At 36.8% G+C, this 15,549-nt stretch overlaps 1 protein-coding gene across 2 annotated transcripts in view; it reads left to right on the top strand.

Moving 5' to 3' along the window:
• The window catches only part of GARNL3 (GTPase activating Rap/RanGAP domain like 3), a 30,461-nt gene extending 14,913 nt beyond the window's left edge, over positions 1 to 15,548 (top strand). For both annotated transcript variants that reach the window (XM_064394150.1, XM_064394149.1), the window contains 12 exons: positions 204 to 315; positions 1,062 to 1,160; positions 2,061 to 2,177; positions 2,865 to 3,037; positions 3,342 to 3,500; positions 5,352 to 5,418; positions 6,059 to 6,166; positions 6,588 to 6,706; positions 6,934 to 7,069; positions 8,101 to 8,307; positions 8,631 to 8,742; positions 9,487 to 15,548. In XM_064394150.1, coding sequence (XP_064250220.1) covers positions 204 to 315; positions 1,062 to 1,160; positions 2,061 to 2,177; positions 2,865 to 3,037; positions 3,342 to 3,500; positions 5,352 to 5,418; positions 6,059 to 6,166; positions 6,588 to 6,706; positions 6,934 to 7,069; positions 8,101 to 8,307; positions 8,631 to 8,742; positions 9,487 to 9,643 — 1,566 coding nt within the window. In that variant the 3' untranslated portion in view covers positions 9,644 to 15,548. The remainder of the gene's footprint in view (positions 1 to 203; positions 316 to 1,061; positions 1,161 to 2,060; positions 2,178 to 2,864; positions 3,038 to 3,341; positions 3,501 to 5,351; positions 5,419 to 6,058; positions 6,167 to 6,587; positions 6,707 to 6,933; positions 7,070 to 8,100; positions 8,308 to 8,630; positions 8,743 to 9,486) is intronic.
• The last annotated feature ends 1 nt before the right edge of the window (position 15,549 follows it).

The raw sequence follows: 15,549 nt of genomic DNA, 5'->3' as shown, positions 1-15,549 counted from the left end.
TAGTCTCCAAACCAGAATTGATGCAGAAAGTCCTCTGCGAGAAAATTATTTCAGTTTTGATATTTCAAATTCCAACAATATACTGTTTGGAATTGTATCCTGCCAAAAGCATTGATGTTATTGCCATTGTCCATCACATTCTGTGTCTGTATTATCTGTATTTTTTAGTGTACTTAATATGTATCCCTTATGTTACTTCATAGCCTTGGGAATCTCAGTCTTTCTACAGTAATTTTCCTCATGAGGTTGTCTGTGCAGATTCTTGGGGCCAGTCCTTGCTGGTTTCTACAGATGCTGGCATCTTGTTAATAGATGGTTAGTAAATGATCTAGTGTTTTTGTGACAATTTTTATGTATCTGACCATTTTCTCGAAAATGTGTGTTCATAAACTGTTCAGGTGTTAGTAAATCTTTATGTAGGGGGATAGTTACTAATCCAAGTAAATCTATTACATTTATGTAACCTAGTTGCAAAAGTTCGTTCTGCAGTAGAATCAAGCCACATTGGGGAGCTAGTGTTAATGCAGATTTCTGAATGTGTTCTTATTTCAGATGTTGTTTTCTTGACCATCTTAAAACCTGTAGGAGGTCACATCCAGGTTCAAGAGGTGTCTAAATGGCTTGTCTGGTTTTCTTAGCCCTTGATAATAGTGAGCATGAAGCCAAGGGCTTACGTGACAATGAAATCCTACTTCTTCCCTTAGCAATGATATTGCTACCCTGACCCCTTTATAATCCTTTGTGTGCTACATAAAGCCAGTGAGATTGAGGGAGTGAAGTTAGTGCTTGGTCATAATTCTCAAACTTGCCAAAGGAATGTCACTTTTAGATTTCAAACGCTTAATCTGATTCATGACAATAATAAAACTCTCCTGTGAGGAAGTATTGACTGTGATGGTGTGGCACATGTAGGAGCTTTGTGTGGTTCTTTTTGGGTTTTTTTTCCTCTTAATTTTTGTAAGAAAAAAACCCAAGACTTTAATTAGAAGAAAGAAATGGTTCAAAACCAGCATCTAGCAAGTTTTAGTAGGGTTTTGAAGACATGTGTGTTTCTTTTTTAGATGGTCAGCCATCAGTGCAAGTATTTGATAAAACTCTCCAAATAAAGCAGATGAATGTGTTGGAAGCTCTGGATCTTTTGATTGCCCGAACAGACAAAGGTAGGAGAGGTCCCTGTTCTTGGATTCTTGCATGATTGCAGATATTGCTGGATATATATGTCTCATGATAATTTTGTCTTGTTTAGAAGGCTTAAATGTGCATAAAATGTGCAATTTTTTAGTGAGGTAGTTTTTACCCAATAAAAGAGTAGTCTGTGATTGAGTTTCATAAAGGGAAAATACACAAAGCAAGATCAGGAAAAGCATTACAGATATGGTTGGTTTATTATTTTTTACCCTGTTGTGTCTATTTCCTCAGTATTTGCTGAAGTTCTGCTTACCCAAGCTTTGGGAAAAACATGGTTCCTTCTGTATCACTGGGAGTTGCCCAGTTTGGTTGCATCTGGTGAAATTCACCCTGAGATCTTACAGAGCTAGCTCAAACTACATGAGAGCCATTTGCAGTTCTCTCAAGACACCTGGAGAATGGCTGACATTTCTGAGGATCTGGCAAGTGTAGTTATATCAAAACTTAGTTTGTGAAATTTCTAGAAAACACCCTTCTGTATCCTGAAGGGTTCAAACTCTGAGGATCCAGTTATCAGTTTCTCAGCTGGATGGTTCCAGCTCTTAAAGTTAACCCTTTTACTCTTGCCTTGTAGTTTATATCTATTGTATTTTTGTTATTTTGCAATATTTTGTGTATTTGCAAAATATTGTGCATTTCACTGTTGGGAAGCTCTCAGATCATTCTTTGGTGCAGCACCACCTAATGGGAAACTCGGCCACTGTGCTGAAAGGGTTGGTTACTAGAACTGTAAATCCTAGAGAGTTCTTAAGTTTTCTGTCCCCAGAGAGGTATTATTTTGCTCTGTTTGTTGCTTCTCGTCGGAAGCATTAATTTCAAACTACCACGTTCTTTTTTTAACTTGTTTTTTCCTGGTTCTCTCCATACATCAGGGAAAGACTCTCGTATCCTTGTCTTCAGACTCAGTGCTGTCCAAAAAGATATAGAGACAAAAAAAATTATAAGAAGCAAATATGACTGCAGAGAAAATAAACTGGAGAGAACCAAAGGTGATATTGTTGTCCTTATCCTGTGTTAAAAACATCTACTGTGCTTTGATGCTGGTAGTTGCCAGGAGTTTATTAGCTCTCTTTGGGCAGGTGTAGGTGTTCGCTTTTAGTTTTTTCTTTGGACAAGTCAATTCAAATTTTGTTAAACTTGTATTTGAAAATTACTCTAGTACAGTCCGGCATGACATTTTTGAATGTTGTAAAAAAACCATGTTACTTGGAAATTGAAGATGATGAAAAGCTTTAGAGAAAAATAGGATTTCAGGGTTGGGACAAATGAGAAGAATTTTGTGGGGATCTTAGACTGAAATAAAGCACACTTTAAGCTGGACTGGCACACTGGTACATCCCCTATTAAACAGTAGTGCTTAGATTAGTCTGGGTGTTATGCGTTATTTTTGTAGAAATAAATGTTTCCTGGTCTTCAGAAGCAAGCTGCTTTGAAAAGCTGGACGTTGCAGAATAGTGACAATCCATGTACTTCGGATTAAGGATAAAAGTAGATTTCAAAAGGGTCATAGGCTTTTGTCTTTTCCTGGAAGTCGATGTAATCCTATTGAGGAGTTTTTAATTCTGTGTTGCCAAGTCATCCATCAGAGCCCTGTTTTATTAATCATCATACAAATACAGAACAAAACAATCAGACCCTATCCCAACCACTTAGAGTCTAGAACATTATTTCCTCAGGCTGCCATTTGTATGCCATTAATACTCACCATGGAAGCGAACTGAGGATTGTTGCAGCTATTCGGAACAAACTACTTCTGGTCACAAAGAAATATAATTCGGATGACACTTCAATCAGCACCTCACTGCTATCGTCTCCTGAATCTCCAGTAGAGGAGTTCCAGTACATCCGGGTATGTGTAATCTAGTTACTAATTATCTTAACACACTGAGCAGCAGTCAGCTAATGGGGGTGCAGGGAAGGCAGAGTATGCATTGTCGTCTTCCTGAACCTACAGACAAATAAAAGTGAGAAGCCAGATGGTGGAGATCAATCATATATGCTAAATAAAACTTTCAGATTTTTTTAAGAATTGTTTCTGCTTGTTCTTTGTTATGCTTCTGTGCTTAGAAAACATCCCTTTAAAGTCATAGAGTACCTGCAGCACCCACAGTAGGAACTTGAGAAAGAGTGTAATTCTATTATTTACGTTATAGGAAATATGCCTTTCTGACCCTCCAGTGGTTATGACACTGGTGGATGGACCTACTGGAGACAGTGACAATATGATCTGTGTAGCATATCGGCATCAGTTTGATTTAATTAATGAGAGTACAGGGGAGTCCTATAGATTGCATCATGTTGAAACAAACAGGGTAAGTTTTCATCATTGAAACTTTTTTTGTAGACCCCCACTGAGCATAGTTTGTTGCAGACTCATTGCATGCTGTGCTGACTTCCTAGGAGTGTAATTTATGGAGATGCTCATGTGTGCTACTTTTCACTTCTATAACCACTGCTTTAGGACATTCTGAGATATTTATTCCTTTTGGGATACATGATGATAACTCCCAAGAGAGGTAGTTATAACATGTGATATGGGGAAAAAGCCTGTGTTTCAGGCTCTGGAATGTTGTTGTCAAAAATTAATTTTTCTGCTTTCTTAGCCAGTAGTTAGCTTTTTGCTTTATTTTTGTGGTATCAGTATTGTTTAAAAAATTGCTTCAAAATAACTTGAATGGTTGACCACCAGTATCTTATTCAGATTTTCCTATTTGCATGTAACTAAAATATTTATATATAGTTTATCATTCTATTTAAGAAACTGCTGTCCAGTCAACTAATAACTGAATATCTGTCTGTCTAGGACATAGGCGTAGGATTTAGGCAATGTCTTTGTTTTCAGAAAAAACTTCCAGTATAGTTTCTAAATAAGGATGTGGATATGTAGCTTTAGACAAATAAAAAAAAAAAAAAGGAAGATTTTGCGCAGGTAATCTGTTGCTGACAATGAGATAAGGGACGACTTTTTTCATGTGATGCTTCTTGACAAGTTTGGTTTTTTTTAAATCGTCTCTATTTTCATTTGGATCTGGTGATGAAGAGGTGCTCCTGGCATGGTTGATCAACTGTAAATGTCTCCACAGCACTGGGAATCAATCTTAATCTGGATGAAGAGGAACTAGAAGTAAAGAATGGGGTTGGAGAAGTACATTACCATCACCATCCACCCATTTCTTTTCCACACCAGAATCCTTATTTCTTTCAGGAAGACAAATAAAGCAGACAATTAATATGAGCTGAGCTAGTGATTTTTATAGTGTTGAAATGGGTTGCCTGCTTATTTCTCTGGACAACAGAGCAGCAACGGCTTTCAGTCACTACAAAAGACAGGTCAAAATGCATTTGGTATGATGTGTAAACGTTCAGATTTTCTTAACGGTTCTTGACCTGCACAGTAATCTTAAATGAAGGAACGTCATGCTGTTCATGGAATCAGACTCTCAGCCTTCTCCCTGTCCAAGTAGTATATATGGTTTGGGAAGCATTTGTCTAATGTAACCTGATGCATTTCACTAATAAGATCTCATTTCCTGAACAGATATCCTACTTTTTGTGGCTGTTTTGGTTTGTTTTTAATCTAAAAGACAAAACCAAAGTTGAATTAAGAGAATTTATGTAGCCTAATCTATGTAAAAAATACTGTGGTTTAACCAGCATTGCTTCTCAATTTGTAAATTCAGACTGTTCAGTAATCCTTAGGTACATCCCTGTTGACCTCAGTAAATGTTAGTGGTTTTGAACCAGTAATTGTTGTATCTGATCTTTTTGCTAGTCGTGATGTGCATTTGAAGATCACTTTTTGAAAAGAATTATTATCTTTAACGTACCATGTTGATTCATAGCTTCCTGAAATCATCCTATTTCCCAAAATTTGTATTGCTAAATAAGTTATATGTTTTTATTGCTTTACACTGTGGTATGGTTATGTATGTTCGGTACTGCACAGAACCAAATACAAAGGAACTAATTTTCATCTTGAGAACATCCTGAAAATTACATGACAAAAGAAGCTATTTTTATAATTTTTTTCTCTTTTTTTTTTTCCCCTTTTATCTGTGGTTGTGCACTTCCCCAGCCGATTGTATTGCTTGTTAGTCACAACCCAGTTGTAATAACCACAGTATCTTCTGTCTGTTTGTTAATCTTTTCCGTTATCATTGCAGGTTAATTTTGTTGCAGCTATTGATGTGTATGAAGATGGTGAAGCTGGTCTACTGTTGTGTTATAACTGTAAGTGTTTAGGGAAGGCCAGAAATGGTAATAGCGCAACCTGCATATGTAGATCTTCTTTTATTGGAGTCTAGGTCTGTATCTGAAAATAAATGCTAGCGTTTCATTGAAAGTTTGTCAAAATACATTCTTTGGAATTTAAATGCATTTTGAAGAAATTACGAATGCAAGTATTTTAGTCATACTAGCTGTTTTATAGATGTGCAGGTTATATGATTCATGAAATCTTGGTATCTGTAATAACCCATGTGCATAATAGTCTTCAAAGAATGTCAATTACATGAACATATGGCTACTTGAAGGGCAGAGAGATACAATTCTGCAGACACTGCTTTCTGAATTTTTCTTGTCTGTTTCTGTATCTATAGACAAGTTAGGGACCTGGTAACTGCTGATACAGTAATACTTAATTTGTGAAATAAAACAGGTTATTAAAATATAGGTCTTTTATTTTGGTCTTTCCAGTGTGTTCACAGTGAAAGCAGCTTTTGCTTAGCTGTTTGGCTGTAGAGGGACTTTTACATGAATGTTTGATTGTGTGTGAATAATGTCCACCCTTCTGCAAAATCTCCCTATGAAATGGGTGGTGGTCGCTTACCGTGTAAAGTGATGGATGCTTCTTTTTTCCATTTTGCTCCAGATGTTTGTCAATACAGAAAGGTATATCCTTTCAGTGGAGGTTCTCCACTTGTCCAGCCATCAGCTTATGACTTCCACTTCAGCTGGAATCAAGTTCCTTATGCTGTTGGTAAGAAAATATCTCTTTTTAGTAGATTTTTTTTTTCACTACTGTTTTTGCCTGCACTTGGCTCTGGTGGAATTCCGCCAGAGAATCTGGGAATAAGCATGTTACGTTCATGATGCCACTTGATTTAAGTTTCTGGTTAATTTTGAAAAGTGAAGCCTTGGTAGCAAGTTCATCCTTTGTTGAACTTTTTTCCCCTTTCTTTTTTGTGTTTCTCATTTTCCATTCCCTCTATATTCTGCCAGGCATGAAGAGTGAAATTTTCGTCAGGCTCAATGTAGCTCGGTGTACACCAGTATGTTAGACAACACTTTTCTTAAGAAAGGAACATGTCAGAAGAGATCAAGAACAGTTTTCGTGGAGCATCCAAGAAACTTTTGCTTTAACCATTTTTCCTTGCCAAATAACTTCTATTTTGTTGCAGTCTGTGCTTTCCCTTATGTTCTTGCCTTCACTACTGATTCCATTGAGATCCGATTAGTGGTGAATGGGAACTTAGTCCACACAGCAGTTGTGCGTGAGCTTCAACTTGTAGCATCAAGGGTAAGACAGAAAAAATCACGTTTGACTATTTCTGTGATATATTGGGATCTAATTAACATAAAAAGTTGCTGCTGCTAAAAACATAACAAACAAAACCGAAATACACGCTTACTTTATCTGCAATAATTTTTTATGTGTCTGCTCCTAGTTTATATCAACAACAAAGAGAATCAGAAGATGGTTAAGAAAGTCTCACAGTATTAATGATGGGTTATTTGTCATTTCAGTCGGATATTTATTTTAAAGCTACTGCTGCAGTAAGTGGATCATCTGACAGCAGCTCTAAGGAAATGAGTTCAAAGAGTTCTCCTCAAACACCAACAGCTTACGAAAAGCCAGAATTATCTCTTCCTTCTCTAGAAGGTAATGTGATCTCTGATCGTTCCAACAGTTACCAAATCTTGGTGCGGCTGGTCTTATGTAAAGATGGTAAAAAAATTTGTGAAGGACAAGAGATTCTCTGTTTTCCACACATATAAAGCACTCAGCTGAGCTTTTGTACTGTAGTATCTTTTCTGAATACATGGTAGCGTTGTTCTGAAGAAATAAATTCTGTAGGAAGAGAGAAGTTAAACCTCAATATCCTGATGACTCTTTCGCAATGTGACCACGAGTCATAATGCAAAAAGGGGCATAAAATTGTGAGAAAACTTGACATTTCACATACACTATTCCGTTCATTAAAGAAAAGCTGAATAACCACTGAAAGGCTGAAGCTGTTTTGCAAAATAAAAGTAAGAAGCCTTGAAAAGCTTTGCACAGACAATTTAGTGTAATATGATCTACGAACGGTCAATCTATAGTGTAACAATAAAGGAGAAGCGAGGGAACATCAGCTAAATAATGGAAGATGTGTGTACACCTTTCTTCCTTAAATCTGCTGCTTTACTGTTAGCAGATAGGAAAAGGAGAAGGTAATCACAATTTTCTTATTTGTTGGTAAGTTTGGGACTTTGGTTTGTTTTTCTTCTAGGAATTAGGAAAACATGGTACTTTGTTACCTAAGAGGAGGAGTCATAATTTAAATCACTTGGGATCCAGGCTCCAATATGTTTGCAGTATTTTAAAACACACAGGAAGTACTGCACAGAGTGCGGTGTAATAGTCAGAGTACCAGCTGCAGGTCATAAAAATTCACTTCCTAGTTCCGCTCCTGGTTCATCGTGTTGCCAAGAGTCAATCTTCTTTTTCTCTTTAAATCAAATTGGTTCTATTTCTTCCTTCTCCTAGCTTATTTGTATTGAAAGTTCTTTCTCTAGAGCAAGAAAGAACTTTGTCATTTCAGTTAAAAAGTGCCCAGCTCAAGTATAGCTTGTATTTATAACTCTTCATTTGGAATTAAGAACTGATTCTGTTGTGCAAGTGTAATATTCTTTTTTCTTTCTGTGTTTCAGGTGAAGTTCCATGCAAAAACCTGTACAAAATACCTCTCAGCAATCTGGTTGGGCGAAGCATTGAACGACCTCTGAAGTCACCTTTGGCTCCCAAGGTCATCACTACTACATCGAGTGGCATTACCTCTCTTCCAGTTACGCACTCACTACCTTTATCTCGTATGGAAATTAAAGAAATTGCAAGCAGAACACGTAAAGAATTGTTGGGTAAACTCTCCTCATTCCTCAGTGTTACATATCAATTGCCAAACATATACTTTCTAATCTTTGCACCATCACGGGTAGGTTTGTAACATGCAGCTAGTATTCATAAATTATTAAAATTAAAAAAAGGAAACAGTGAGGAAGCGTTATTTGCAAATAGTATAGCCATTGTCTGATCACGTATAAGATGGCCATATTCTAAACTAGGTAGAAATGATTAGTAATGTAACCCAGCAACAGATACCTTAACCTTTTCATGAATACTTTGTTTTCATGAATACTTTGTTTTCTGTTGAAAGTATTAAGTCTTATATTCTTTTATTGAGGTCTCTTGGATGAGCCTATACCCAAGACAGAAAGTGCACAGAAGCTGAAAAAGGTTTCTCGAAGACAGTCAGACCCTAAGCAGGGAGCTGTAAGATCATCTAGTAGTGACAGGTAAATATACTTTAGAAAAGAGCCTAAGTTAGACTGCAAATATTTTCAGAATTGATTGCTCATGCTTATCTCAGTTGGCATAAGGCTGACTGAAACCTACGTATATCCATGTGCATTTTATGCTAATGTGTTTGTTGAAGTATCAGAGTACCATAAGTCCTGAAGCAGTTACACTTTTTGCTAAAGACATGTTAATGAGCAAGCCAAGACTAAATGGCGTTTTGTGGGACCTGCTGCAGCTGAACCTGTTATAAAGATTTGGACTACTGCAGCTGCATTGTGCAGACTCTCTCGTTTTCTTTGTATGCTCTTGTGTTGGTATTTTCAGAATAAATTTTGTGGAAAAAATACTGCAGCATATGTCTGTTTGGCACTCTCCCAAGTTTGCCCTGAACCCGGGTACCCCAGTGCCATTCTCTTGTTTTCATTGTTTCCATAACCTATGTTTGTGTAGAGTACTGGCAGAATACAGAATACTGGCAAGATACAGGAGACTGAGAGTAACAAAACAAAAAATATCTTGCAGTGTGAAGCTATGTTCGATACATTTCCCTACTTGGAAGTTATCTGGGTGAGGGCTTCATTAATACTGCCTTTTGATAATTTTTAGTAGAGTAAAACAGGAGGAAACTTAGTTGTAATGGTCTGTGTGTCTTTAGGATAACTTGATTGAATCTAGAGGTAGCCATTGTTCCTTCCTGTCCATGTGTGTTTTTTTAGTAACTTTTGTCTTTCTCTCTGCAGAATAATCTCAAGCTCGTTTGAAGGCTATTCTGAAAGACGTCATTTTTCTACTAGTTCAGATCCTGATACTTCAGCAAACAAGGAGGAGAGCTCACCATCTAGCTATCCATTTCAGCTGATTTCTTTATATGATGAAGACATCATTGACTTAAAATGAAGACACTTTTAAAACCCTTCTTCCTTACTTCACATTTTCTTACAGCTCTGTAAGCTCTATGGCAATGTCACAAACACTGCTTCTGGTAGTAAAATGTGGCTGAAGTACTGGTGATAAATCCTTATGGAACCTGTGTTCTGGTTAGCACACCCTGATTTGGCAATGCTTGTATCTTTGACGTAGGTATGTTTTCTCAGTTAATGAAGCATTATACTTTTCATGGCATTCTAACAGTAGGTAATCAATGGGAGATTTAGGCTGAAACTCAAGTAAACAAAAAGTATTACTTGTTCTAAGCTTCTTATAATTTGACTCACCTAAATGACATGCAGCAAAGTTAATTGCTGTTATTGCTATCATGAGTTGTTTTACAACAGTGTACGTCATGTTGGAAGAGGAATTTTATAACACAGACCACTACTTTTGGTTTTTCAGTCTTTAAAAAACAAAACAACAACAGCGACAAAAAAAAGGCTTGCAGGCAAGGTCATTTCAAACACTGGAGTCAGGCCCTAAATTGATGTATCTGTGGTATGTTCACTGAAGAATCAGGTGAGATATGAAGATGGTGTTTCCTTGGCTCATTGCTTAGAGAAACTTGAAAACACTTTTGGCATAAAGAATCTCTGGGCAGAGAACCTTTCTATAGGACACACAAACTTCCAGAATATTTCTTAAAAATTGGAAACTGAAAAAACTAAAAAACCACAAACAAATAAAAAAATCCTGAAACAAAAACTCCGGTCCATCATCTGGAAAACTCCTATTGTAGTGCATCTGCAGATGTTTCCATTACAGGCAGAAAAGGTGACCCAAATTGTCTTTGACTACAAAAAGATTCTTATGCAGAGGTCATCATTAGCTGCTGTCTGTACTTGCACCAACAGTATAAGTAATGATTTCAGATAGTTGTATTTTCTAACTGGATGCAGACTGAAATTTCAGTGGTAATAAGGTCTTCTGTGATGCAACAATGATCTTGTCTCTTACTGTGTTAAAGAAGAGGAGTTTATATTTAAAGTTTGATTTTTTTTTAACCCTTTCCTCTAGAACACCTTTGCAAGGATTTTGTTTGGTCGTGGTTTTTTTTTTCATGAAAGCCTTTCTATCTATGATGTTTTTAGCTTTATTAGCAAGTGTTTCTTGTTCTAAATGTAGAAATATTTCTGTATCCTTGATTTTATTTCATAATACCACCCATGTGTCATGATTTCACTTTTATTCGAGCATGATCGTCTGGAGAAGCATGCCTTTTGCTGCCATCTGTCTGAATGTAAAACTGGTTTTGCAAAGTGATTTTTTTTTCTGTTTGTTGTATAATATGGCTGAATTGCTTCGCTTAAGAAAATATGCAAGGTCTTATCTGGAATCATAATTTCTTACTCTCAACTGGGGTAGCTAATCAACAGAAGAAGCAGTATTTTCAATAGTAATTAGTCTAGGAGCAGAAGGCTATTATTACTTTAGTGGGTTTTGCACTCATAAATGTGTGGGGTGAACCTTAATAAGCATCTAAAAGGAAGTACCAGATTGAAGTATTTACCAAAATTTGTAATTATTTTTTGAGAATGTTGTTTGCAGAGACTACCCTATCCTTATTTATTTGGACAGATAAGGTTTAAAGAAAATCAATCTGAAAGTACCACATGGTACTTATTTTCCTGGAAGTTGTAAACACTTCTGAATCCACTGAATCCACTTTTGGAGTCACTGCTGACACATATTTTTAAAAAGGAAAAGAACCGGCTTTTTCCAAGAACAGCTCTCTCAATGTAGTATTTGATTTCTGGTTTGTGCCTATTTTTGAAGACTATCAGTGTGTTGCAAAACTGGGGCTTTAGTTAAAATTTTAACTGGAAACTTTGCTTTAACCTGTTAGGATACTGGATTTTAAATATACTGCAGATGTTCACCTGTGCTATCACAGCACGATTTAAAATTATTAACTATTGTTTGATAGCAGTTGAAACAATATATTGAGATTTTTAAACTTGTTTTGAAGAACCTGAGTAAACACATACTTACGTATCCTGAAAGACTAGCCTTAGAGCTGGAGCACTAGGGAGAACAAGAAGAATGATAAAAGCTTGACAGAAAGCTTGACAACTGTCTATGATGGTAGTCAGAATGCATACAGATACAGCATTTGCATTATATCGTAAACATGATTATAGAAGAAAGGGCTATAAAGCAAGAGTTATTTTCTTGAATCAGAAGTGCAGCAGTGGCTGTAAAGTATTACCATTAATTAAGAGAGTGTTGGGGGAGTGGGAATGTGTCTGTGTGTGTGAGAGACCCTTTGAAGGTTTGCCTGTAATTACAGCATTGATGACATCTAGCAAATGAACTCTAAGGAGTACAGATACTGGATTACTGAAGCACAATACCAGATCATACTGGCTTCATGATACATACCTGGAACAGGATATTGGTATCATTTGAAGAGGGAAGCCCAGCAACTGCATCCCTGCCCACCTGCCCCAGCTGCTTTTATGCTATAGCATGACTTAATGGGTCTGGTACAAGCTGCTAAGCAAGTCACACTGGGAACTACCAGACCTTAACAGACTGTTGCTCATATAGGAGAGGAAGGAGCTGAATCCTGAGAAAAAATTAATGTCTTCATTCTTAATGTATCCAGTAAGTGCCTTGTTAAGTTTTTGCTTCTGTACTTAGAGTGTCGTAGAGGGATAATATCTAATGTGGCAAAAGAAGTAGAGAGCGATACAACATTTTGTTTGGGTTATGTGACACCTAGAGTTCGTAGCTGAGGCTTTACAGTCATGTATATGTAGTTTACTACCTAGTTACTGTATGAGAGCAGCCCAGAACATAGGTAGAAGGCAGAGAACATGGAACTAATATTCCAATTTTATTTGCCACAAGCCACAGGAACCAAATTCTGTGAAGGTCTTTATCACATTTATTGTATCCAAAAAAAAAAAAAAAATTACCAACACAATAATGTGAAATTGCTAGTGTACACAACCTTGTACAAGGATGTGGCTTCTTTGAGTTTTTAGTAGTCTGAACAGACAACTATGATTTCCATGTCTCTTCATGTGAGGAGAACTAGCTTCTATCTCAAAACATCATCCTTACTATTCAGACCGCTAATTAAAACTAGAGGCAGTTGGTGGTATTGATACTGAAGCTCTTGTGCATCATTTATAAAGGGCAAAGTTCTTACACACCTGTGGAACCTCTCCTTCTTAAGACTGGCGTAAGATGACAAGGCTTGTTGGAAGGCTGCTGGGATGGCTGTAGTGTTGTTTACTCCAGTGTTGGAGCCATGTTGTTTGCCCTCTGTTTTTCCAGCATGTGCATGCATATACTTTCTAAAACTTAAAAAGTAGTCTTGGGCACAAACTGTAGCCATGTCCACTGTAAGCACAACCCTTTCTCCTTTCACATCAGATGTTCAAGCTGCCTGTAGGCTACATTCTTGATGCTTGCTGATCATCTCATGGTTAGGAGAAAAGATAATCTTTGAATCTACTGTGTAAGATGGGTGTTGTTCTGAATGGAAAACAGAAAAATGTTGCTACAGATGGACAGAAGGAAGGAATTATTTCTGTGAAGGAAGAATTGTTACCAGATTGAACACTTGCTAAGGCTAAGTCTAACTGAAGGCCCATTCTGGACTCTTGGCTAAGTTTTTGCAATAAATACTTTCTATCCCAGTGTGCTGGATTTGTAGGCAACAGCAGGACTCTTAACTCCTTCTGGCTAAATGGTGTTGGTCACCACTTCATCCCTGTGCCTTAGTTTGACTAAATTAGAGGAATGTCATTTACATTAGTGCAAGCATTAGATTGTAAGGTAGTTAATTTAGAATGTACTTATGTGTTCTCACCAGCATGGTTAATAATGCATGGAAACACAAAATAGTTGAGGGTAGAAAGGACCACTGTGTTATCATGTATTTCATTACACACACCTGTGCACCACCATTCAAAAATCTGTTCAAAATGGATATGCAAGATTTTGGGCTACTTGTCATCTTTGTCATGCATTTGAATTACAGCAAAACTATCACCACAACTTTGAAGTGTGACTAGAACTTAAGAACCCCCAGACACATAGCTAAGTTAATTCACACATACACAATATGGAGCCCTTAAGGCTTTGATGAGCTGTTTGCAAGGTCCCTAAAGCCCCGTTTGGGCTTTAGAAGCCAGTACAAAGAGTAAGTTTTGTCCAGTTCCTTATTCCAGTGGCAATCCAGTACACATAAATATTTTAAATGTGTTCAAAAGTAATGAAACACTTCCACAGTACCAAGAGAACTGCTCTCTAGGTTCAGTGAATGCATGCATACATTCAGTTTCCTGCTTTGCAAAGAAGTAAGGCCTATTCTAGTTACAGTCCTTTACTAGTTTGGGGGTGTGGCAGGGATTCTTGGTTTGGTTTGTGTGGTTTCTGGAGGCTGGTGGTATGGGCAGGTTTTTTGTTGGTTTGTTGGGATTTTTTTTTTTTTCAGGTTTTGGAGGGGTGTCTGGCTGGGTTTTTTGGTTGTTTGGGGGTTTTTTTTGGTTGTTTTTTGTGGGGTTTTTTTTTTTTCGGTTGGTTTGCTGTTGTTTTTCAATGCATAACATACTTGCAAGTATGCACCTGGAATGATCAGCAGGTTTATTCTCTGCCTTCATGTGATTATTTCTATAAATGTGCATGTAACTTGTAATTGATAGATTCAAATTGAATTTTTTAGTACTTGACAGTAAACAGAATAAATATTTAAACAGTACTTAAGAGGGCAGGGAATGGGTAACGTTATTGCTTAACTAGTTACATATGGTTAAGGTTGCTACTCCTGACATATATTTTCTGCTGTTCTAAGTATATTTGACCAGTAACGGCTAGCTCAAACATGTTTTTCTAAAGGTGTGGGTCTATAACTTGTCCTTACAGATGCAGTGGCTTTTCCAGAGCTGTTGGCTTAGTCTGCATTTGAAATATATAACCCTTTTCATTTGGATTTGGTTTTTACTATATATACATATATAGGTGTATATATATTTGTAATTTCTGCTGTAAATTTTCAGGGATTAAAAATCCTGAGTTATATATATAGGAATTTAAAGTAATAGGATCGTAAAAGGCAGGGGAAGGGAAAATCCCATTAGCAAGTGATAAGGTATTTCCAAATAATTTCTGTTGCCTTCTGTGTATGAAAATGGGTATCACGCTATTTTCATTCTTAACAATTCGATGTCATGGTTCATATGCACAGTGCTTGCTTATTCTGTTAAAGCACTTGTTTTCTCAGATAGGCTTAATCTGTTTTTGTGAAGGACTAAATTATACTCTGGGGAACCCAATATTAACAATATGGGAAGGCTCAAGAGATTATGCAGCAAACATCTGTACTTGCATGCAGGTTAGAAAGTATTTTTACTCTTATTACTTGAGCACAGCAACTTCACCAGCCTGTATACTGCTTAGCTGCTTCACTTTGTTGCTGACCTGTAACTGACTGACTCCTCTTTGCTACTAGAAGCTGTGGTACTAGCATCTGACTTGAAGAGAAAATTGAGATAATTTTTTGCATATTTACCTGGTTGAATGGAAAATGTTATGTAAAGGTTTATGCATTATCAATCTAGAATGTCAGTTTAATTGTCTTTGGTAGCAGACTGCTTTGTAATTTCATAATGGCATATTGTTAAGACTGTTGCTACGTTTGTGATCAAAGACTCTTTACCATTGGTCCTAAATGCTCATGTATAACCATTGTTTTTAATGTCATATGATAGCATGCATAGCATGCATGGTTTGTATTTTAGATACAACATCCAAATAGAAACAGTCCTATTACATCTAAAACTGTTTTAAGTGCTATTTATCACCTTTGTGAAGAAGAAACATTACTTATTTCTTCATCTGTAATAAACTATAAATTTGAC

This window comes from Passer domesticus, chromosome 18 (assembly GCF_036417665.1).
Source record: "Passer domesticus isolate bPasDom1 chromosome 18, bPasDom1.hap1, whole genome shotgun sequence".
Classification (NCBI taxonomy): Eukaryota; Metazoa; Chordata; class Aves; order Passeriformes; family Passeridae; genus Passer; species Passer domesticus.
The sequence above is the reverse complement of the archived record's forward strand: the minus strand, read 5'-3'. Positions and strand labels throughout refer to the sequence as shown.